This window comes from Myotis daubentonii, chromosome 10 (genome assembly GCF_963259705.1).
Source record: "Myotis daubentonii chromosome 10, mMyoDau2.1, whole genome shotgun sequence".
Taxonomy (NCBI): domain Eukaryota; kingdom Metazoa; phylum Chordata; class Mammalia; order Chiroptera; family Vespertilionidae; genus Myotis; species Myotis daubentonii.
In genome coordinates this window covers 6,417,874-6,441,236 of record NC_081849.1, presented here as the reverse complement: position 1 = coordinate 6,441,236, position 23,363 = coordinate 6,417,874, and the positions used below count along the sequence as shown (strand labels likewise).

Sequence of the window (23,363 nt, the reverse complement as noted above, 5' to 3'; positions counted from 1 at the left end):
TCAGGCCTGGGTGGGGGCCAGAGCCAGTGATCAGGGGGAGGTGGGGGTCCCCTGTCCAAGCCTGACACCTCTGGCGGAGGCGTCAGGCCTGGGCAAGGGGCCGATTCTGCGATTGGAGGGTGATGGGGGTCAACGCCTGAGGGCTCCCAGTATGTGAGAGGGGGCAGGCTGGGCTGAGGGACACTCCCCTCCCCACACACATCGAGTGCACGAATTTCGTGCACCGGGCCCCTAGTCTTTAATAAACAAACAACAGAAAGAGATAACAAATACTCTCATGTGTACAGCCAGACAGCACAAAGTAGCTTTCGCTTCACACAGACTCTCACACTTGCATTCATACACCAGACAGTCTGAGTTTTTTTTTTTACTTCTACCAAATGTTTACTCAGAGTTTAAGCAATCTAACCAATTCCTGACTAATTGCCTAAGGGAGCTCTATGGCTTCCTGGGAGGTGATCAAGCTCCCCTTCCACTCACTTGGAGTGGTCCTGATTGATAGGGGGTCGATGAAGACGACTGACCCTGACCCATTTTGACAAAGACAAAGACAACAAAGAACAAAGACAACAAACACCAGACAGACAAACCCAGTGCAGCCTAAAGCCGCACAAACCAGGGACCCCGGCCACCGTCGTGGCCGCGGGTCAGGACCAGGAGTACTGCTGCGTCCAGCCCTCTGTATAGGTCCTTCTGTGGGACATCCCAATTCCAGTTTAACCACCGGTCTTCCTTACCTCTCTCGAGAGTCCAGGTGGCTCGGTTTCCCAATTGAAAGTTTTGGGTGGAGTCTCCTCCGCCTCCCTGGGACCCGGGATGGAGACTGGAGGCCTCCTTGGTAGTAGTTCCCCACAGGGATGTGGGGTATCTCGCTGTGTGCCCGGTGATAAATGGGGGAGAGCCTCCTGCCCTAAATAGGGGGTCCCTCTCTCACCCCTGCCGGGGGAGAGCCTCCTGCCCTAAATAGGGGGTCCCTCTCACCCCTGCCGGGAATCTCGCTGGGGCCTCCAAATGTTATGGGTTCACTCAGCAAGATAGACCACCGACTCAGAATTTAAGCTGGCCAGCTGACTGCAGTTACAGCACCCTGCCAAAGCAGAGGCTGAACTGCAGCACCAACTTCCATGGCCAGCAACTACAGATACAGCACCCTGCCAAAGCAGAGGCTGAATTGCAGCCCAGACTACAGGAGTTACATTTTATTATTAAATTTTGTGGAGGCCCAGAGAAAAATGTGTCTTTCAAATTCCGGGCCCCCCAATATGGAGGAAACTCTCTTTATTTATACTTTTTCCAGTCTTTTGTCTCCCAAATTTGGAATGAGACTTCCGGGTCTTCTGAGAAAGAAGGCCTGCGTGCTGGGAAGGGGCCATGAGACCATATCTCAAGGTCTGGCCTGATGTCAGTACCTTCCTATCTCTGTGTTTTAGGAACAGATAGCACAGCATGACTCGTCTGGCCAAAGCGCCAGATATGCAGCCCAGCACATCCTTTGCAGTCTCTGAGAATGTTTTTAATTGGGAGATCATATGTACTGGGCCTAGTAATCAAAAGCAAGGATTTAAAGGGAAAAAAGAGCCAGAGTAAGCGCACGGACTCGTGACTTCTCCACGCCCCCCCCCCCCACCCCTGCACTGCGTGCAACTCTGTGCACGTCTCTGCACACGTCTTTTTCCCCTGGCACAGCGCAGCTGGTATACTAGTAGAGCTTCAGGCTTCCTTTCTGTGCCTATCCCAGCAATGGGTTGATTTCTATAGTTCCCTTCTGCCAGCAGCCCCGTGGACCCCCTTCCACATTCATGGACTACGCTGATCCCAGTGGGGCACAGACTTCCTCTGAAGCTCTAGATCCCACTGTGCATGTTTCTCCCTCCAGCCTGGATCGCAGACCTCACCTTTCTCCAGTCTAGGTGAAGTCTGACCTTTTCATGAGAAGGTGCAGGGCTCGTCCGCTCTGTGCTGCTTGAGACCCAGTGTTTGTGGGTTTGCAGCTGGTCCCTGGGTGGTTGTAGGGTCCCGGGAGGTATCCGAGTCTTCCCGGTTGAAGGAAAGGCTGGGCTTCCCATCACAGCCACTCACCCCTTCAAGATGGCGCAGCCTCTGCGGCAGAGCCAGTCACTCTGGGAGAGATTTCAGCAGCAGTAGAGGCTGCCCAGTCAGGGGAGCCTGGTCCGGCTGTCCCCAACAGTTCCTGGGAATATAGCTGTCTCTCACTCACAAATAGACACTCCCCACACGTCCACACACTCTCTTTTCGTTCTCTCACTCACACACTATCTTGCAGCCTGCCTTCCCGTACGCAGCCATCTTCCGCATTCCCCTCATGAACTTTTCTGTGTCTCATTTTTAAAAATTAAAGTTATTAGGGTAACATTGGTTAATAAGATTATATAAGTTTCAGATGTACAATTCTATAATACATCATCTATATGTAGTACTGTGTGCTAACCACCCAAGGTCTAGTCTCCTGTACCCATATATTTGACTCCCTTTACTCTTTTCCTCCTCCCACCTCTTTTCCTCCTGTCTAGATCTATGTTTGTTTGTTCATTTGTTGTTTTTTGTTTTTGTTTTTTGTTGTTAATCCTCACTTGATATTTTTCTATTGATTTTTAGAGAGAGTGAAGAGGGGGGGGAGAGAGAGAGAAACATCAATGTGAGAGAGACACATGGATTGGTTGCCTCCAGCAAGTGCCCTGACCAGGCCAAGCCTACAACCCAGGTATGTGCCCATGACCAGGAATCAAACCCACTGCCCTTCAGTCTGAGGGCCAACACTCTAACCACTGAGCAAATCAGCTAGGGCCATCCTTTTGAGGAACATCTTGATTGCTCCCAAGTCTTGGCAATTATGAGTAAAGCTGCTATAAATATTTGTGTGCAGGTTTTTGTGTGAGTTTTGGTAGTTTCAAGGAGTTGGTTTATTTCATCTTAAGTTATACTTGTAGGCATAGAACTGTTTCTGTAACCAGACAATCAATGGGTCCTTGCTGCCTGTCACTACTTGAGCCAATTAAGCAGAGACAGGGTTGCATCATATATGAGCATTTATTCCAGTGCTGCTGGCAGTATGGGAGAGCAGCAGGTCATCCACGAAAATCTGCTCTGCACCTCCCATAAGCCAGCTGCTTGTATAGGATAGACAAGGATTACATGGGGAAGTAGGGATTACAGGCATGGGGAAGTAAGAGACTGGGGTGGGACTCTATTGTTTGGGCACGGAGGTTGTTAACCTTTCCATGATAATAGGCAGTTCTTGAATGAGAATAGTTCCAAGATCGACTCCCCAAGGTCCTGGGGGCATACAACTCCCAGCCAGGTAAAAATGTTCTTTCTTTAACCAACACAAGGCAGTCATGGTTAACAGAGCATGATTAGCACACTATATAATAAAAGGCTAATATGCAAATAGACTGAACGGCGGAACAACTGAACAACCGGTTGCTATGATGTGTGCTGACCACCAGGGGGCGTGTGCGGAGCATGGCAGGTGTTGGCCGTGGCGGGATGGTGGAGCAGGTAAGTGGGAGCACCAGACCAAGGCAGGGCACCCGTCACTGTCATCGGGGCGAGCCTCTGGTGGTTACTGAAAGTTCTTTGCTCCTGTGTATCGTGGTCCTGGCCAGCGCCTGCACCTGCTGCTGGTGCCGGCCCCACGTGCACCCACAGCCAGCACCAGAGCCGCCGCTTGCACCCACTGCGGGTGCCCGGCGCCAGTCCAAACCACTTAGCGCCATCAGCAGGTGTAAGTTGTGGCTGCCAGCCCTGGTCGTTCCTGAGAGCTTCTCCACCTCCCCCTGCTCCATGCCGTCAGCAGGCGTTAGCGTGTGGAGCAGCGGCGTGGGAGCAGCGGCGGCAGCGGTAGCGGCAGGAATGGGCCTGCCAGCAGACATGGGGGGGGGGGTGATGGGAGGGACCGGGCGGGGGTGTGGAGGATGGACCAAGACCCGCCCCTGTGCCTACCACAGCCTCGTGGTCCACAGTTCCTTTCAAAGTGCACGAATTTCTTTATTATACTTTTAATTCATGTGAACATTAGTGATGTTCCGTTCATTTCTGATGTTGGTAAATTGTATCTTCTCCCCTTTCTGGGGAAGGCGGGGTGATGAGTGGGTAGCCTTGTGGTAGGCGGCAGGAACCAGCACCAGGTGTCTGACTGGTGGGGTCAAACCAAACCTGGGTTTTGCAACCTCAGTACTGGGGTTCTGGCTGGAAAATAATTCAGAGTCCAGACCCAAATTGTAAGAGAACATTTATTGGGTAAATTACTGAGGTAGAAAAAGTAATTCCTTGAAGAAATGGGCTTAGGAAACACGTTGTAGAGGTAAAGGAAGGGTCCTTGGAGCTTGGGAGTGAGGAAGCTAATAGTAATATGCCTGGGGCGTGGAGGGGACAGGCCAGGAAAGGGAAAGGCAGGGACGTGCTCCTTGAAGGGAGAGCACACTGAGTCCTCTGTCCGAAGGGTTTTTTGTTTTGTTTTTTAATTTTTTTAAAATATATTTTATTGATTTTTTTTTTTAACAGAGAGAAAGGGAGAGGGATAGAGAGTTAGAAGCATCAATCAGCTGCCTCCTGCACACTCCCTACTGGGGATGTGCCCGCAACCAAGGTACATGCCCTTGACAGGAATCGAACCTGGGACCCTTGAGTCTGCAGGCCGATGCTCTATCCATTGAGCCAAACCGATCAGGGCCCGAAGGGTTTTAAGGGCAGAGGTTTTAGGGGAGGTCCCAGGGAAAGATCTTAATAGAATATTCAGCAGTTTTCCAGGTATGTCCTGTCAGGGTTGTGGTCTCCACTGATTGACTGACCTGTTACTCAATGCAGCTGGTCCTGATGTCATCCATGGCTGGTTTTGTTGTTTATCTGGGCCTGGAGCTGAAATGCATCTGAGACATAGATGTTATCTCTAGGGAGGAAAGGTCACAGGGTTCAAACTGCAAGACCAGCATTGTAGTATGGGAGGAAAAGGCACCCTGGGGGTGAGGTCCCACCCTACAATTATTGTTCATTGCTAGGCACCTGGGGCTTTCCATCCTGGTGACCTTCCCCGTATCTGACCCATCATTCTTGCTCTGCTCAGGTCTGTCTGTCTGTCTGTACAGCAGCCTGCCTAGAGATTTGTCAATTTTATTGATCTTTTTAAAGAACCAGCTTTTGGTTTCATTGACTTTTCTCTCTTTTATTTTTTCTGTTTTAAATTTTATAGGCTTCTGTTTATTTTCTTCTGGTAGCCTTAGGCTTAAATTGGTCTTCTATCTCTGGTTTCCTAAGGTGGAAGCTTAAGTTATTGATTTCAGATCTTTCTTATTTTCTAATATGAGCATTTAATGCTATAAATTTTCCTCTAATTTTTCCTTTTGCTGCATCCTTTTGATGTTATAGTTTCAGTTCAAAAAATTTTGTTTTCAGTTCAAAATATTTTTAAACTTCTCTTGAGGCTTTAATTTCCAGATATCTGAGGGTTGGAGTTTTTTTTTTTGTTTTGTTATTGATTTCTAGTTTAGTTTCATTGTGTCTAAGAACATATTTTGTGTGATTTCTAATCTTTTATGCCTGTTAAAGTATGTTTTATGGCCCAGAATGTGGTCAACAGTGGTGAATGTGGGTTAGAGAAGAATGTGTATTTTACTTTTGTTCTGGTGGTAGAGCAAGAGGAAGTGTAAGAGTTCCGTAATCTTCCAATTAAGTCTCAGCCTGTGTCCTTCACAAGGGTTCTCCAAGGTGTAGCTTTTCCTCCTTGCAACCTACCCCCTTTCCTAGCTGCAGAGTTCCCAATCTTCCAATAAGCCAGGGTGGGAAACCGTTTTTCTGCCAAGGGCTATTTGGATATTTATAACATCATCCGCTTAATATAATCCACTTAATATAAATTTATGTTGCTATGAATAAAGCTCCTAGATTATGGAATTTCGAGTCCTGCCAGAGTTTGCCTTGGCAGGGCCAGACCAACCATTTTTATGGAGAAGGCTTTGGGCTTGTTTCACAGTGGTTACTCTCCCTCTCCTGCCAGATTCACCAGAGGATCTTTCTGGGATCTTCACCTTCACCTTGAGGACCTGGTGGGGTTCCTGGAGATAAAGCCCACAGAAGTGTGCCAGCCCCCAGGACTGCATTCTGGAGTTTCTAACGCTCATGCCAGTTCACACCCAACTCCAGCACAAGTTTATGGCTCCAGCAGCGTTTGCTCCAGGTAAGCAGATCTCAGCTGTATCTCTCCAGGTTTGGGTGGCAGTTTGCCCTGTAACTTTAGTTCTCTGATGGGTCCAAAAGTGTCATTAATTTTCAGTTTGTCCAGCTTCTCTTGTTCTAAGGTTAGGATTGGGCTTCTAAGCAAAAGTTACCCCCTTTTTTTATTTAAAAATTTTTAATGTATTTTTAAATTATAGTTGACATACATTATTATATTCATTCTAGGTATACTAGTAAATATAGTGATTATACGTTTATATACCTTCTGAAGTGTGGACCAAAAAAAGGGGGTTTTATGGGAAGTAACCACACAGGGTGATCTGATCATAAATTCCTAACTGGACAGGTCATGGTGGGGGTAGTCATGTCCCAGGAATATAGTGACTTTAGTAAGGGGTTTATCTTTGCTGTAAGCAAGCCTGACCATTGTTTTTATATCTAGGTTCGCACACCTTAGAAGTGCCTCTTTTTAGACCCATCCTCCTTTTTTTTTAATAGACCCATCCTTATAATGCATGAGCCACCCTTTCAGACTAAGACTTAACCACTCTCGAGAGAAAGCAAATAATCTTAACTATCCTATAATCCAATCCCTGTATGCCTTGCTTTCTCCCACCTTCACGTAATGTTCCCTTTTCCCTCCTTAATTTCAGATGCATAAAAGAAACTGCAACCCTAGCCAGTTTCTCTCAGTGAATAGAGCGTTGTCCTGTGGACTGGTTCGATTCTGGTCAAGGGCGCATGCCCGGGTTGCAGGTTCAGTCCCCGGTAGGGGTCATGCAGGAGGCAGCCAATCAGTGATTCTCTGTCATCATTGATATTTCTCTCTTCCCCCATCCCTTCCTCTCTGAAATCAAAAATATATATTTTTTAAAAAGAAGCAAAAGAAAGAAACTGCTGTACTGTTATACTTGGGAGCATTTGAGATCCTACTCCCTAGCATATGCTGTCAGTTTGGCTCAAATTAACTCATAAAAATTCTCTACAGGTTTGGACATCTCTTAACATCTACATTATTAACCACTAGAGGCCCAGTGCATGAATCCGTACACTGGTGGGGTCCCTCAGCCTGGCCTGCGGGGGTCGGGCAGAAACGGCCCTGTGCACTGATTCATCCAGGGCATGTCCAGCCCAGGACTGTCTTGCCCAGTCCCAATCAGCCGGACCCCAGCAGCAAGCTAACCTACCAGTTGGAGTGTCTGTCCCCCGATGATCAGTGCACGTCATAGCGACTGGTCGAACGGTCAAACTAACAGTTGGACACTTAGCATATTAGGCTTTTATTATATAAGGTACTCCCTATACTGTACTTTATATCTGCATGACTATTGTTATAACTATCAATTTGTACTTCTTAATCCCTTTTTCCTTTTTCACCAAGATTTCCCTAACCCACCTCCCATCTGGAGACTATCAGTTCTCTGTATCATTTCTGTCTTATTTGTTCATTTATTGTTTTTTTTAGATTCCACATAAATGTGAAATAACACGGTATTTGTCTTTTTCTGTCTGACTCACCTAACAGCATAATACCCTCTAAGTCCATCCATGTTGTAGCACATGGCAAGATTTCATTCTTTTTTTATTGCTGTATACATGCACCACTTCTTTATCCATTTGGACACTCAGGTTGCTTCCATATTTTGGCTATTGTAAAGAATGCTGCAGTGAACATAGGGGTGTATATATCTTTTCAAATTAGTGTTTTGGATTTTTAGGATAAATACCCATTACTGGTGTTAATGTAAAAAAATTCAAACCTGTAAAGAATTTTTATGTTTATTTGAGCCGTACTGTTGACAATTGCTGGGAAACAGAATCTCAATGTATTGGGATAATGCTCCAAAGAATGGCATTTTAAAAATCTTGTTTTATACATTACAAAGGAGGAGACATAAGTAGGCTACATGAAATCCATTGGGGATAGATTAGGAAGGTGGGAGAAAGCCTTCCTAATCTATCACCAGTGTAGGTTGTCTAGTATGTAAGTTGTGTGGTATGTAAATCTATTTTTTGTTTTTTGGTAGTCCTCACCTAAGGATATTTTTTCCCTTGATTTTTTTCTTTCCTTATTTATTTTTAAAATAAGTTTTTATTGATTTTAGAGAGAGAGGAAGGGCGGATAGAGAGATAGAAACATCATTGATTGGCTGCCTCTTTCATGCTCCCTATTGGGGATTGAGCCTGCAACCTGGTCATGTCCCTGACCAGGTATCGAACCAGCGACTTCTTGGTTCATGGGTCAATACTCAACCACTGACCCATACTGGCTGGATGATTTTATTTATTCATTTACTTATTTACTTTTAAAAAGAGAGTGGAAAGGAGGAAGGGAGAGGGAGATCAAACTAGACAACCAGTGGGTCTGGGCTGCCTGTCAGTACTTGAACCAATTAAGTAGAGACAGATTTGAACCATATGAGCATTTATTCCAATAGTGCCACCAGTATGGGAAAGCAGCAGGACATCCACGAAAATCTGCTCTGTATTCCCTCATAAGCCAGCTGCTTATATGGGGTAGGACGAAGATTACTTGGGGAACTAGGCAAAGGAATAAGAATAGGCATTCAAAATGGGTATTACAGGAGTGAAGAAGACAACTTGGCTGGGGCAGGACCTCATTGTTTGGGTAACAAGGTTGTTAATCTTTCCATGATAATAGGCAGTTCTCCAATAAGAATGGACCACATTCCAAGGTTAACTCCCAGGTCAGGTTAGAATGTGCTTCCTTTCTTTTTTTTTAAATATATTTTTACTAGGGGCCCGGTGCACGAAATTCGTGCACTGGGTGTGGGTGTGGGGGGGGAGTGTCCCTCAGCCCAGCCTGCCCCCTCTCACATACTGGGAGCCCTCAGGCGTTGACCCCCATCACCCTCCAATCACAGGATTGGCCCCTTGCCCAGGCCTGAGGCCTCCGGCAGAGGTGTCAGGACTGGGCAGGGGACCCCCAGCTCCCCACGGTTGCAGGCTCCGCCCCGGCCCAGGCCTAACGCCTCTGGCCTAGGCGTCCGGCCTGGGCAGCGGGGACCCGCAGCTGCAGCGCCCAGCGATCGTGGGCCTCGCTTTAGGCCCAGGCAAGGGACCCCTAGCTCCCGGGACTGCCAGCTTCGACCGTGTCCAGCTCCCATCGCTGGCTCCACCCCTACTTCCTGCTATCACTGGCCAGGGTGGAAAAGGCACCTGATTCTCCGATCATGGCTCGGGGGCAGGGCAAAGGCAGCCCCAGGGCCGCCTTTGCCCTGCCCCCCAGCTCTTAGCTCCCCCCTGGGTTTCCAATCACTGTCAGTGGCAGGGGGCTTCTTCCTGCTTTCCCTTTCACCTCCCTGCATTGTGCCTAAGTATGCAAATTAACCGCCATCTTGTTGGCAGTTAACTGCCAATCTTAGTTGGCAGTTAATTTGCATATAGCCCTGATTAGCCAATGAAAAGGGTAGCTCCTACGCCAATTACCATTTTTCTCTTTTATTAGTGTTGATTGATTTCAGAGAGGAAAGGAGAGGAAGAGAGTGAAACATCAACGATGACATGGAATCATTGATTGGTTGCCTCCTGCACACCCCCTACTGGGGATGGAGCCCGGGACCCAGGTATGTGCCCTTGACTGGAATTGAACCTGGGACCCTTCAGTCTGCAGGCTGATGCTCTATCCACTGAGCCAAACCAGCTAGAGCAGAATGTACATTCTTTCATTAGAACAAAACAATCAAGGTTAATATCCTATATAATAAAGAGATAATATGCTAATTAGACCCAACAGAAGAATGACCTTCTGGATGAAGCCGGGGCTGCGAGGGCTGGCCGAGGCTATGAGGGATTTCGATGGCCGAGCCCCTGGCACTAATTTCGTGCATCGGGCCTCTAGTATCTTATAGCTAGTCCCCAATATCCTATTTTTGCCTGTAACAGAGAGAGAAGGAGAGAAAAAAAGAAACCTGATGTGAGAGAGACACATTGGTTGGTTGGTTGCCTCCTGCAGGTGCCTGGGGGTTTAACCTGCAACCCATGTACATGCCCTTGACTGGGAATCAAACCCTATACCCTTTGGTCCTCAGGCCAGTGCTCTAACCATTACTCAGTGCTGGTCAGGGCTAGTTCTATTTTTAATTTTGTTGACCTAAGAACACCCAAACCTGTAGAAAATTTTTATAGTAATTTGAGCCAAACAGAGGATATTCCTGGAACCAAGATCTCAACAGAGAAAAATACTTTCAAGAAATGTGTTTGTAGCCCTAACCGGTTTGGCTTGGTGGTTAGAGTGTTGGCCTGTGGCCTAAGGGGTCCCGGGTTCGATTTTGGTCAAGTGCACATGCCTGGGTTGCAGGCTCGGTCTGACGTGCAGGAGGCAGCCAATCAATGATTCCCTCTCATCATTGATGTTTCTGTCTCTCTTCTTCTCTGAAATAAAAAAATATATATTTTAGAAAATGTGTTTGTAGCTTCTTTTATGCATTTGGAATTAAGGAGGGGACATAAGGAAGATTATATGAAGGGAGAAGAAAGCAAGGCAGGGATTGGTTATAGGAAAGTTAAGATTGGGTTCTCTTGAGGGTGATCACCCTCTTTAGATGTACTTTGGGTTTAATCCCCTTTTTGTGGGCAGAATGAGAACAAGAGATAATAGCTTGCATAATTTTGGGGTTCCTAAGTGTTTTCATACTATTTATTTTATGGAGGCTGGCTGATCAGAGCTTTTGCAATTTTGGAATTTAAATTTCTTTTTATTTTAATTAAATCTTCATTGTTGAAAGTATTACATATGTCTCCCTCTTCCCCCCATTGACCCCTTCTATCCCGCCCCCACCGCCTGCTGTGTCCATGGGTTATGTATATATACATACAAATTCTTTGATCTCTTACCACCCACCCACCCTCCCTCCTTCACCTTCCCTCTGAGGTTCCAGAGTCTGTTCAATGCTTCTATATCTCTGGATCTATTTTGCTCATCAGTTTATTTAGTTTGCTTAGCATAATACTCTCCAGGTCCCTCCAAGCTGTCTCAAAGGGTAAGAGATCCTTTTTTTTTACACCTGCAGTGTATTCCATGGTATAAATGTACCACAGCTTTTTTTTTTTTTTTAATTTATTGATTTTTTACAGAGAGGAAGGAAGAGGGCTAGAGAGTTAGAAACATCAATGAGAGAGAAACATCGATCAGCTGCCTCCTGCACACTCCCTACTGGGTATATGCCCGCAACCAAGGTACATGCCCTTGGCCGGAATCGAACCTGGGACCCTTGAGTCTGCAGGCCGACACTCTATCCACTGAGCCAAACGGTTAGGGCAACCACAGCTTTTTTATCCACTCATCTACTGATGGGCACTTGGGCTGTTTCCAGATCTTAGCTATTGTAGATTGTGCTGCTATGAACATAGGGATGCATACATTCTTTCTGATTGGTGTTTCAGTTTTGTTTAGGACATATTCCTAGAAGTAGGATCACTGGATCAAATAATTTCTTTAGGTGCGGGACATGCCCTGTTACTGCCACCGCTCTTACCTTTTCTCTCTTTTTCCTCATTTATCTGGTTTCCTCTGACTACATTTGATTTTATGACCCCTGTGTTGACATAATATGAGCTGTTTTGTTTAGATAAATACAGGTGCAGTCACGGCATTTCCTTGAGTGGCACATAGGGTCAGAAATGAGTTATTAAAATATGACATCCCAATAAAGCAGATTAAATATTTATAGTAGAATGTATGGTTAGAAAGATCTGCAATGTAATGATTCCATGAAGTGTTTATGTCCTCTCCTTATTGTCCTCTCCTTGTCTTAACCAGGGAGAGCTTCTCTTTTCTGCTTGGGCATTAGATCAGACAGGGCATTAAAGAGTCATGGTTAGCCTCTACCAGCCCATATTCACTGACCAAGTAGGTATCCCAGGTTTGGCTATTTTAGGTGCTTTGTCATGTTGTCTGTCCTTTTTAGTTTGTTTTTTAGCATTTAATTAATTTTGCTTCTTTCTCCCATCAATATCAGCATGCAGTTTTCCTTTGCATTTGAGTTACAAAATAGAGACATTACATAGGTTTATGTTCTCCTTAGATTTTCTTAGAGGAGATTCATAAATATCAGAGGATGTCAAAGGGTTGATTATTTCTGGAGAGCATATGATGTCTGGAATTTGCTCTGAACCTTTTCTCATTCAATAATCTCTTATTTGCAATTATGAAACATGTTGGTGGCAATGTTTTCTTCTAGTCTTACAGGGCAGATAACAAATGAGAAATAATGTGTGCTTTTGTGTTGTCATCACCTGGTAATTTCACAGGGGTATTTAGGAAGGGCACTGTTGTAAATCAGTATTTGTACTCACATGACTAGCTGAATTAAAATCCGATGTGCCTCTTTTATGGAAAAACCTAACAAATGTTTGCTGTTTGACATTTTGGAATAGAGAGTATCCTGACGAGAAAATAGCTGGAAACTACTCAAAGGTAAAAATGTAACATTTAAAGGTAGACATTTTAAACTTCATTAAATTTTATAACAATTATTTTGTATTAAAGGAAAATGAAAGCTGTCTTGTTTAGAATGTTGCATTAGTCTTGTAGTAAAAAAATGATGAACGGTGAAAGGCACACAAATTTCAAACTTGTTAGTGGTTCATAGAAGAAAAACAGTTTTTCAAATTATGCTTTAGAATGTTCATTGTTCAGATTTTATTCTTAAATTTTTGACAAATTAATGGGATTAAATAACTTCCTTTTAGCTAAAATCCCCATTTGCTTCTGAGATTCAAAGCCTTTACATTTAATCTTCTCCAATCTGTTCTTATATTTTTTAAGTTAGGAAGTTTTTTCCTAATAATTTTTTTGCCTTGATTATTAAAGGGATACATATGTTCTTTGTAGAAAATGTTTTAAATAAAGCAAAGTAACCAGAAAAGTATCAATAATGCCACTAACCTGAGTTCATTAAATTTATTTTTCAGTAAGTGCCGATAGTGGTATATATAACGTTTTATAGCTAATATGGAGAGATTAAAAATAAGTAGTAGAATTTACAGCAAAGCATTAATAGTGGTGAGATTTCTGGTGGTTTTTAATTTTTTGCTCATCTTTATTTTCTGATTTTTTTTTTTTTTTTTAGTATGATAGAGCCTAAAATACAAATCCTTAGCACCTTTCATGGTGTCTGGCATATAGAGCTCCTACTGTGGTAGATATTAGTCTTTCCTTTAGGATTATTTCATGATTTTTCAGAAGAAAAATGTTGGATTCTTCAGCATATTTAATAGACTATGAGTAGAAGATTAATGGAATGATTTAAAGCAGTGGTCGCCAACCTTTTGGACCTCACGGACCACCAGTGATCTGCAGACCACCAGTTGGCGACCGCTGATTTAAAGTATCATGTATAGAGTGACATTGCATAACAGGAATTGTCTCAGTGAACTTGACATGATTTAACTACTTTATGGAGCATAATTTAGTAGCTGGTGTATGCTGCATTCTTTGTTGAGAGAAACTGACTGTGAAAAGCATCCCAAAATGGGTCTTAGCTCAAATTATTGTGCTGTTGAGAAATACCCCTCATTCTAATCAGATAATGATGCAGGAATTTAAATGGATTGAGATCTCATGACACTTTAGACTTCTGTGATCTAGTGTGCCACAACACATCCTATATAATCCTATATAATGAAGAGCTAATATGCAAATGGTCATCACGCCCTCGTGCCAGGGCTGGGGGACCTGAGGCTGTGCCCCCTTCCTGGCGCTGGCCCGGGGGACCTGAGGCTGCGCCCCCCGCCCCGTGGGGCTTGACGGGGGTGGGGCCTGCCGGGTCTGGGTCTCATGCGAGGTGTGTGCAGGTAGGCGGGGACTTGACTCTGGGTCCTGCAGCATGCCTCTGACAGGAGGGAGATTTTCGTATACATTTTACTAATTTTCTTTCATTTCTGACACTTCTATTATAGATAAAGGGCAAATAGCAATATTAAATTATTTCCTCTAATTAATTCCCTTTTAATGTGCATGAATTTTGTGTACTGGGCCACTAGTTTTTTATATAACAACAGTAGATGCTAACAGTAGCAATAATAAGTTTGGTTTTCAGGTGTGCCTGCACTATAGGCAAATTATTCTTAGAAAATCTCTAGTTCCGTATCTGGAAAGGATATATCACTAGTTGTACCTCTCCACAGTCTGAGTGTTGGCAGCTCATTTTCCAACCACAGCACTCAGTCTTTCCAGATCACTCTCTTAGGTAACATAACTTCAGCAGTTACTCATCCACATCAGGACCTCTAATACGATTAGCCCATCCGTAGTTTTCATCCTGCTCCATTCTTCCGCCTCCTTTCGTTTCTCCTTGCCTGGCTTTGACCTGTGGTCTGTCATTCTAATCAGCACATTGCACATACCTCTCCTCATTCTTCTGTATTCCCCTGGCAAAACCCTGATTCTCAACTTACAGGTGTCCCTGAGCAACTACCAGACCATGACTAAAGAAAAACATGAAACCATACTGCCTTATTTCCCTGAAAGTTCGTGTACACAACTGGTTATCCTTTTATTCATTTACCTTTTGAAAAATATATTACAGTGATATCTAACTGCTGAAGTTTTGGATTACTTAACTATTCAAGTTTATTATTGAAAGAATTTGTTCTCTAGTTTTGGTATTAACTGACCTTTAAACATTTGCTTTGACCTAGGTAATTGCCTATGGAGGAATAGCAAACAGACTTTGTAGATGCTGGATTCATTATTTTGTTAGCACAGATTAGATTAAATGTTCAGGTTTTGATTTTTGTTTGGAGGTTTTAATTTCTTAGACAGTTAAATTTGGTGTTTGCTTTATCTCATAAGTTTTGAAAAGTATTTTCACTATCTGGTTCTAAATAATTTCTAATTTCCATTTATATGTTTCATTTTTCTAGTTATTTTTTTGTCATTGATTGGTTTTTAATCTGTGTGGTTGTCTTGTGACCAGAGCATGTGGTCTACACGATGCATACTCTTTGACCCCACCAGGCACTTACTTTTGAGGGTCTTGGCTTTTGCTTCCTTGCATGGACAGCTCTTTCCCAGGTATTTGCAGTGCTTACTGATTTGTTCAGGCCTTGGTTCAAGTATCACCTTCTCAGTGAAACCTTCCCTAGCCATCTACCTAAAATTTCACACACCCTCTTCCACTTGGTATTGCTCTTCCCTGTCTTATTTTACCCCTTAGCATTTAGCACTTTCTAATATTATCCAACATGTTCCAAGCAAATAGAGAAAAAAGTAAAGACATTAAGGGATGTATACCTGGACACAGAAACAAAAGAAATATAAGCTGTATGAGAAAGGAAAGGTTACGTGACTGGACTTTGTCTGCAGTGAAGTTGAAGGGTAAGACTGACACCGCTGGGAAGTCAGTGTTGTGGGCAGAGTGTGGCTTTAATTTAAGATTTAAGAGTTTATTTATTAGATGAGTTCCAAACGATGGTGAATCAGGGTAGGGGCAGGGTTACTTAAATAGAATATGGGTGACGGTTATAGGAGGAACATAAATGAAGAAATTTTAAAGATGGGTTTTGAAGGGCTCTGGACATTGCCCAACAAGCTGGTGGGACTTGGGGTAAAGGAAAACATGTGAATGAATGTCAGAGTGTCCATCTGTTGGTCAGAGCTGCTTGATGGAAGAGTCCTCTGGCTTCTTCCTGTGGTTAAGGAAGAATTGGTTGGCTTTCTCCTCTCTATCCCTTTTGCATGGTTCCCTTCTGTGTTTGGGTTTAAGGTGGCCAGTGTGGAAGTGGGAAGGCCTAGAATGGTTTGAGGAAACAATCTAAATAGAAATCTCATTATATAGTTGAAGAAAGGGTTTGGCTCCTTAGATGTATAGTTTCTTATTGGAATCAGCAGCCTGTGTACTTCAGAATTCCATGGCCTTTTCAAGAAATGGTACTTTTGTTTTTGATGTTGTTTGCTTGGTTTTTGCCTACCCTCAAGTGAATATTTTAGGAACTTAGAATGTGTTTTAGTTTAAAAATCTAATGTTTTACCTAAATGTCTCTATTCTTTACATTTTTGTTGCAAAGTGGCAAATTTGCAACCTTTTGTCTTATTTTCTTTGATGGCTCCATTCACATTACTTAGAGAATATTTTCTTCCACTTCTAAATAAAGCAGTTGTTTTTATGTGCATTTCTTTCATTTGCTAACAGCTGACAGGACAGCACTTTCACTGGTGCCTGACTTTCCTTCTGAGCTGCAGTCATTTCCCGCTTCTTTGGAATTGTAGTGGGAGAGTTTTTGTTTGTTTGGGTGTTGCTGTTGTTTTGCTTGTTTTTTAAGCTTTTGAATTGACACGTGGTAAAATAACTACTTGGTTGGCAAGAATTGAGCTATTTACCGACCATCTTCTAGACTTGTGGCATAACATACTAGCGGCTTAATTTTTGAAGTTGGACTTAAACAATGCTGATTTGCTTTGTTTGGATTTGAGGTGGTGGTAATTATTTCATACTGTAGAAATAAGGAGTAATGCATTAGTATCTCTTCATAGATTTCTTCTATTTGTACATTACTTATATAGGGTTTCTGTGCCCTAATATTCTGTGAGACTGTTTTGTATGTATGTTGGTCTCTTTACAGAGAATTCCTCAGGAAGCTTTGTGAGGCCTCCACGAAGACCAGATATCAAAAAGTGTAGCTGTAAAGTTCGTGACGCAGGAAACAGAATCAAGCCGGTCAAAAAGGGAAAAGAGAAGGTTTAGTCCGAGTTCTCGGGCGAGCCCCACAAGCCCCAAAGGCAGGGCCAGTGGATTCGCGCCAACTGGAGGGGGGCACTTCTTTCTATACGGGTGTTTGGTGAGGGGCAGGGCCATGAGCTGAGGAAGTTCCCGCCGCGGGGTCGGCAAGCTGACCTGTTAGGAGTTCCTGGGAGGGTCCTTTCTCGCTGTCTCCATCTGCCCACTCCTGGGTTTCCCTTTGACCTGGCAGTAGGGAACACTTCAGTGCCATGTTATTTGTTTTTTAATCCTCACCCGAGGATATTTTTCCATTGTTTTTTTTTTCAAACCGGGCAGCCAACTTGGTTGCCTCCCAGAAAAATACCTGGGAGAGGGAGGGACATATTTCCATTGATTTTTAGAGAGAGTGGAAGAGAGAGGGAAAGACAGAGAACTATTGATGTGAGAGAAACATGAATTGGTTCGATATTCTGTTGTTTATAGGACATCATAAGGAGAGGGGAAATAGAATTATTTAAACTCTGTTAACATATGAAAACATTCAAATCTGTGAAGAATTTTTGTCAGTTTATTTGAGTCAAACTGTCGACAATTGCTGGGAAGCAGAAGCTCAACAAATTGAGGTAATGCTCTGGAGAATGGGGTTTTTCACCTATTTTACCATCTAAGGTAGAGATGTAAGTGGGTTAGAGGGAATCCATTTGTGATAGATTAGGGCGGGAAAGCAAAGCCGGGAAACCTCTAGGATTGGATAAAAGATAAAATGATAGACACCATGCTTCTTTTACATAGGTGGGTACAGGATAGATAACAGTCAACAATTAACCCGATAACAATAACAATGAGGGATTTGTAGTCCCCGCCCTGGTGCCATATGTTGTGCCCAGAGGGGTCCAGAAAAAGGGAAGTTAAAAGTTACCCTGACTTTAAAAAGTTATGTTATCTTAGATTCAAAAAGACAATAGGCTCAGTAAAGATCTAAGTTGATCTTTGTCAGGGAAGATACTGACCTAGGACATAACAATCCTATATAACAAAAGGGTAATATGCAAATTGACCCTAATGGCAGAATGACCGCTTGACCAGTCACTATGAGGTGCACTGACCACCTCTCGGTCACATTCCCCGGCCTGCAGGCTCTGATTGCCCGATGGCGAATGGGGAACCGGGAGTGGGTGGCGGGGGACGCAGGCAGTGCCAGGCCAAGGCCCACACCTGCGGGTTGCCCCACACAGAGGGTGACCTGCAGCCAACCTCTTGGTCCCTCCCCCCGGCCAGCAGGCTCCGAACGCCCGATGGCGAACTGGGAACCGGAGGTGGGTGGCAGTGGGGGGTAGGGCTGGCTGTGGGCAGTTGGGGAAGATGGCCCTGATCGCAGGCCAGGCCTAGGGACCCTACCCATGCACGAAATTTGTGTGCCAGGCCTCTAGTCCACTATAAACTGCTTTTTAATTAAAGGTTTTAATTTCAGATCATCCTTTGTGGTTATGTTAGGTCTGTTGAGTTTGCAAGACTGCCACGCAGGCCTTCCCTGAGTTAGTCAGGTTAGCATGTGGCCCCTTTTCGTCCACAGAGCTTTTGGTTATTTAAAATGTAACTGTTTAATCTAGAGTAGGCATTAAGGTAGGCTTAATCTTTGATTAGAAAGTAGAACTATTTTTTTAGTTGCTTATTTTTAATAACAGATTTTAAGATCCTATAAAAGAGTTGTACTTTTACAGTTGGAAGGGATCTTAGATGTACTGTCATCACACATGTTGGACTGGTATTTCCCTCATTAAAAGTTAGAATCTGAAAAAACACCACACTGAAAGCAATCCAGAACAAAGGTGGAGCAGTATCCATTAACGTGGACAGGTGAATAAGTCAGCTGTTTTGCTGCCATTGGTTTTCTGAGCATTAACTCATTGGCCTTTGTTTTTAATTGTTGCATTTATTTTTTAATTTGGCTATTCTCATATTTTCTTCCATTTGAATCTTTAATAGTATGCATAGGGATCCTAAGTAAATAGTTCAGAAATGCAACTTAGTTTGAGAAACATTGAATATGAACTTGGTGGATGATTTACAGATATCCTGAAGTGTCTAACTTATCTATCCTTCTCTTTTAGGAAACTGAAAATGGCCCTTCAGCTATGCTAGGTTTATAATGGGAAGCATCACAGTTCGATATTTCTGTTATGGATGCCTTTTTACATCTGCGACCTGGACAGTTTTGCTTTTTGTTTATTTCAACTTCAGTGAAGTGACTCAGCCACTTAAGAATGTGCCCATCAAGGGGTCTGGGCCCCATGGGCCATTCCCCAAAAAATTCTATCCCCGTTTCACCCGAGGCCCAAGTCGAATATTAGAATTACAGTTCAAAGCAAACAAGATTGATGATGTGATAGATAATCATATTGAAGATGCAGAAAAAAGCAACATGAAATTCTCTTCTGAATTGGGTAAGTGTATTTGATTTTTGCTAGCAGCATGTCAATATCTAATCATTGGAAGTTTAAGTTTTAATTATTCTTTAAATCATGTGTTGTTCAGGGGATCAGAAATGTATCATTTTCCCCCCACCAGTTTATTTCATTCATGAACTAGCTGAGGTCTTTATTATTTTGCAGAATTAGAGGGAAGTTATATTCTAATATGTCCAATTCTGACTTCAGTACTTTATGAGGACTTGGGAAAAACTAGTAAGGTCCAGAAGAGAAAATGAGAAAATAAGTGTCTGGAAAGACAGTGGAACCTGTGGGGAAGGATTTTAATTGCTATTATTATTTAATAAGGGAACATGTTTGACTCTATTTAAGATATTTTAAAAGTTACAGAATTATTTAAAACAACATAAACCACTGGGTTGAGAAATAATTTGAGTTACTTATATTTAATATCTGCTTATAATAATTAAGTTGCTTTAAATATTTAATAAATACAGAATTTTATAAAATCTGAGTATAAAATAGAAACTTTTCAAAAATTCTGTTCAAGGAGGTAGCAAGAATCGACTGTATATGTTTTTGAATATTATAAATCTCAAGTACTGGTTTTAGCAAACTTTATTTTAAGGGATAAATTAGCCATTTTGGTTTTCTTTAAAACTTAAAAGGAATTTGATCTTATCATGGAAGCATAAGATAGTATTTAAAGAAATTGAAAGATGGACAAATATAAAGGAAATGTTAAAATATTTTTGTATCCTGGTTTCAAAAAAATAAAATCAGTCTCTAGGATTTAATGATTTTTTAATACATGAATTAAAAGAATTTAAAATGATAGGAAACAGAAGCTAATACTCCATTTTCATAAAATACATCTTCTAATCTTTTTCAAATAGCCATGTAGACTTTTAAGAGTATTAGTGGGAAAAATTCTTATTCAAAGTTATTTTGGTAAAACTTTTATACAGAAGTAATGTTGGGTTTATCATATTTGCCTTAGAAAGAAGCAGTGAGAGAATTATTGCTATTTGAAGTGACAAACCCAAATTGCCCCACTGAACAACTAAATTCTCAAAAAGATCCTAAAGAATACACAAAAAACCTATTACAGCTAATAAAGAAATGTTCAAACATGTAGAAATCTATATAAATAAGAGCCAAGCGACCAGAATGATGGAACGACCGGTCGCTATGACGCTCACTGCGGCGGCCAACCAGCCTCTAGTGTTTTATAAAAATTTATTTGAGCCAAAAAGAGGGATCAAGATCTCAACGGATGGAGATAAATGCTTCTAAGAATAACAGTTTGCAGTTTCTTTTATGCATTACAAATTAAGGAGGGAATGTACGAAAGATTACGTGGAGGTGGAAGAAAAGCAACTCAGGGATGCAATTACAGGGTACTTAAGATTATGTGCTTTCTTGAGATGTCTGGAAGGGGGCATTTCAAAAGTGTATTAGCCTAGATCAGTGATGGCGAACCTTTTGAGCTTGGCGTGTCAGCATTTTGAAAAACCCTAACTTAACTCTGGTGCCGTGTCACATATAGAAATTTTTTGATATTTGCAACCATAGTAAAACAAAGACTTATATTTTTGATATTTATTTTATATATTTAAATGCCATTTAACAAAGAAAAATCAACCAAAAAAATGAGTTCACGTGTCACCTCTGACACGGGTGTCATAGGTTCGCCATCACTGGCCTAGATGCACAGAAACAATGGACAGGGCTTGCTTAAGGCAAAGATTGGCCTCTTCCTGCCCTCCTTCCCTCTTCCCTCTGAGATTCGTCAGTCTGTTCCAAGCTTCCATGCCTCTGATTCTATTTTATTCACCAGTTTATTTTGTTCATTAGGTTTCTTGTTCATTTATTTTGATTTTTTTTAGATTCAGTTGTTCATAGATATGTACTAGTATTTGTTGCCATTTTATTGTTAATATTTTTATCTCCCCCTCCTCCTCCTCCTCCTCCTCCTCCTCCTCCTCCTCCTCCTCCTCCTCCTCCTCCTCCTCCTCCTCTTCCTCTTTTTAAAGAAGACCCTTTAACCTTTAATGTAATAGTGGTTTGGTGTTGATGAACTCCTTTAGCTTTTTCTTTTCTCTAAAGCTCTTTATCTGGCCCTCAATTCTACATGAGAGCTTTGCTGGGTAGAATAATCTTGGTTGTAGGTCCTTACTATTCATCACTTTGAATATTTCTTGCCATTCCCTTCTGGCCTGCAAAGTTTCTGTTGATACAGTCATATGGGTGCTCCCTTGAAATCTTGGCGCTTTTAAGATTCCCTCTTGGTCTTTAACCCTTGGTCTTTTAATTATGATGTGTCTTGATGTAGTTCTCTTTGGGTTCCTCTTGTTTGTAAGAGGACTTGCGCTTCCTGGACATGTAAGTTTATTTCTTTCACCAGGTAGGGAAAGTTTTCTGTTATTATTCCTTCAAATGGGTTTTCAATATCTTGCTCTCTCTCTTCTCCTTCTGGCACCCCCATAATGCGAATGTTGGTATGCTTGAAGCCAGAGGCTCCTTACACTTTCTTTTTGGATTCTTTTTTCTTTTTGTTCTTCTGATTCGGTGTTTTTTGCTTCCTCATATTTCAAATCATTGATTTGATTCTCAGAATCCTCTACTCTACTGTTGAATCCCTGTAAATTATTCTTCATTTCACTTAGTGTATGCTTAATTTCTGACTGGTCCTTTTTCATGTCTTTGACATTCTCACTAAGATCCTTGAATTTCTCATGAAGATCCTTGAGTAACCTTACAACCATGATTTTGAACTTTGTATCCAGTAGTTTGCTAGCTTCCATTTCTTTCATTTGTGACATGTTTCTTTGTCTCTGCATTTTGGCTGTATCTCTGTGTTTGTTTCTATGTATTAGATAGAGCTACTATGTCTCCTGGAATTGTAGAGTGGCCTATGTAGTAGGTGTCCTGTAGGGCCTAGTGGCTTAGCCTCCCCAGTCACCTGAGCCGGGCACTCTAGGTGCATCCCTGTGTGGGCTTGTAGTTGAGCCTTGTTTGCTGTTGGCATCACTGGGAGGAGTTGACCTTCAAGCCAATTGGCTGTGAGGACCAGCTGTGACTACAGAGAGAGAGCTGTTGTGCAGGAAACATCCTTGTGGAGCAGGACTTGCTTCAGTAAGGCTTTGGTGCTCACTGAGTTTGCCCCCGTGAGTGTGTCGCTTGTGGATGTGTAGAGTTGTAATCTGCTATGGTCTGAAGCTGTCCACCAGGTGCGCTGGCTCTAGGGCTTTCAGGGAGGTGCAAAGTCAGCCACTGCCTGGGATCACACAGCAGGAGCTACAGAGGGATCTGCAGAGGGCTACTATTTGCTATTTGTATTGGGCTTGGAGGTGCCCAGGCAAGGCCCAACTATGAAGCAAGACAGGGTGGGTGTTAGTGCTGGGTCTTGGTCCTTTTATTGATAGGTTTGGGACACGCTTTCATCAGCTGCAGCTTGTTTGAGAGATTTAGCAGTCTCCAGAACTATCTTGAAAAAGAACTAAGTTGGATGACTCATATGTCCAAAACTTCTACAAAGCTATAGTAATCAAAACAGTGTGGTACTGGTGTAAGGACAGACATAGATTAGTGGATGGTTGATAAATATAAAATAAACCTATGACAGCTGTGGTCAATTGATTTTCAAAAAACAAGGTGCCAAGGCCCTAGCTGTTTTGGCTCAGTGGATAGAGCATCGGCCCTCCAACTGAAGGGTTCTAGGTTCAGTTCAGGCCAAGGGCGCATACCCTAGTTGCAGGTGATCTCTGGCCCTGGTCGGGGCATATGCGGGAAGCAACCAATGGGTATGTCTCTGTTTCTCCCCCTCCCTTCCACTCTAAAAATCAATGGGAAAATATCCTCAGGTGATGATTAGCAACAACAACAAAAAAGAAGGTGCTAACACAATTTAATGGGGAGAGAATAGTCTTTTCAACAAATGGCATTGGGACAACTAGATTCTCACATACAAAGGAATGAAGTTGGACCCCTACCTCATATCATATATAAAAATTAACTGAAATTGGATCAGACTTAAATGTAGGAGCTAAAATCA

The 23,363-nt window shown here is 42.7% G+C and overlaps 1 protein-coding gene across 4 annotated transcripts in view; it reads left to right on the top strand.

The window, feature by feature from the left end:
* The window catches only part of GALNT11 (polypeptide N-acetylgalactosaminyltransferase 11), a 93,643-nt gene that overhangs the window by 20,820 nt on the left and 49,460 nt on the right, over positions 1-23,363 (top strand). For 3 of the 4 annotated variants that reach the window (XM_059711421.1, XM_059711418.1, XM_059711419.1), the window contains exons 2-3: positions 6,014-6,193; positions 18,989-19,321. In XM_059711421.1, the coding sequence (XP_059567404.1) occupies positions 19,027-19,321 (295 nt within the window). In that variant the 5' untranslated portion in view covers positions 6,014-6,193; positions 18,989-19,026. Of the gene's footprint in view, positions 1-6,013; positions 6,194-11,974; positions 12,065-18,988; positions 19,322-23,363 lie in introns of all 4 variants that reach the window. The other variant, XM_059711420.1, reaches the window with a different exon arrangement.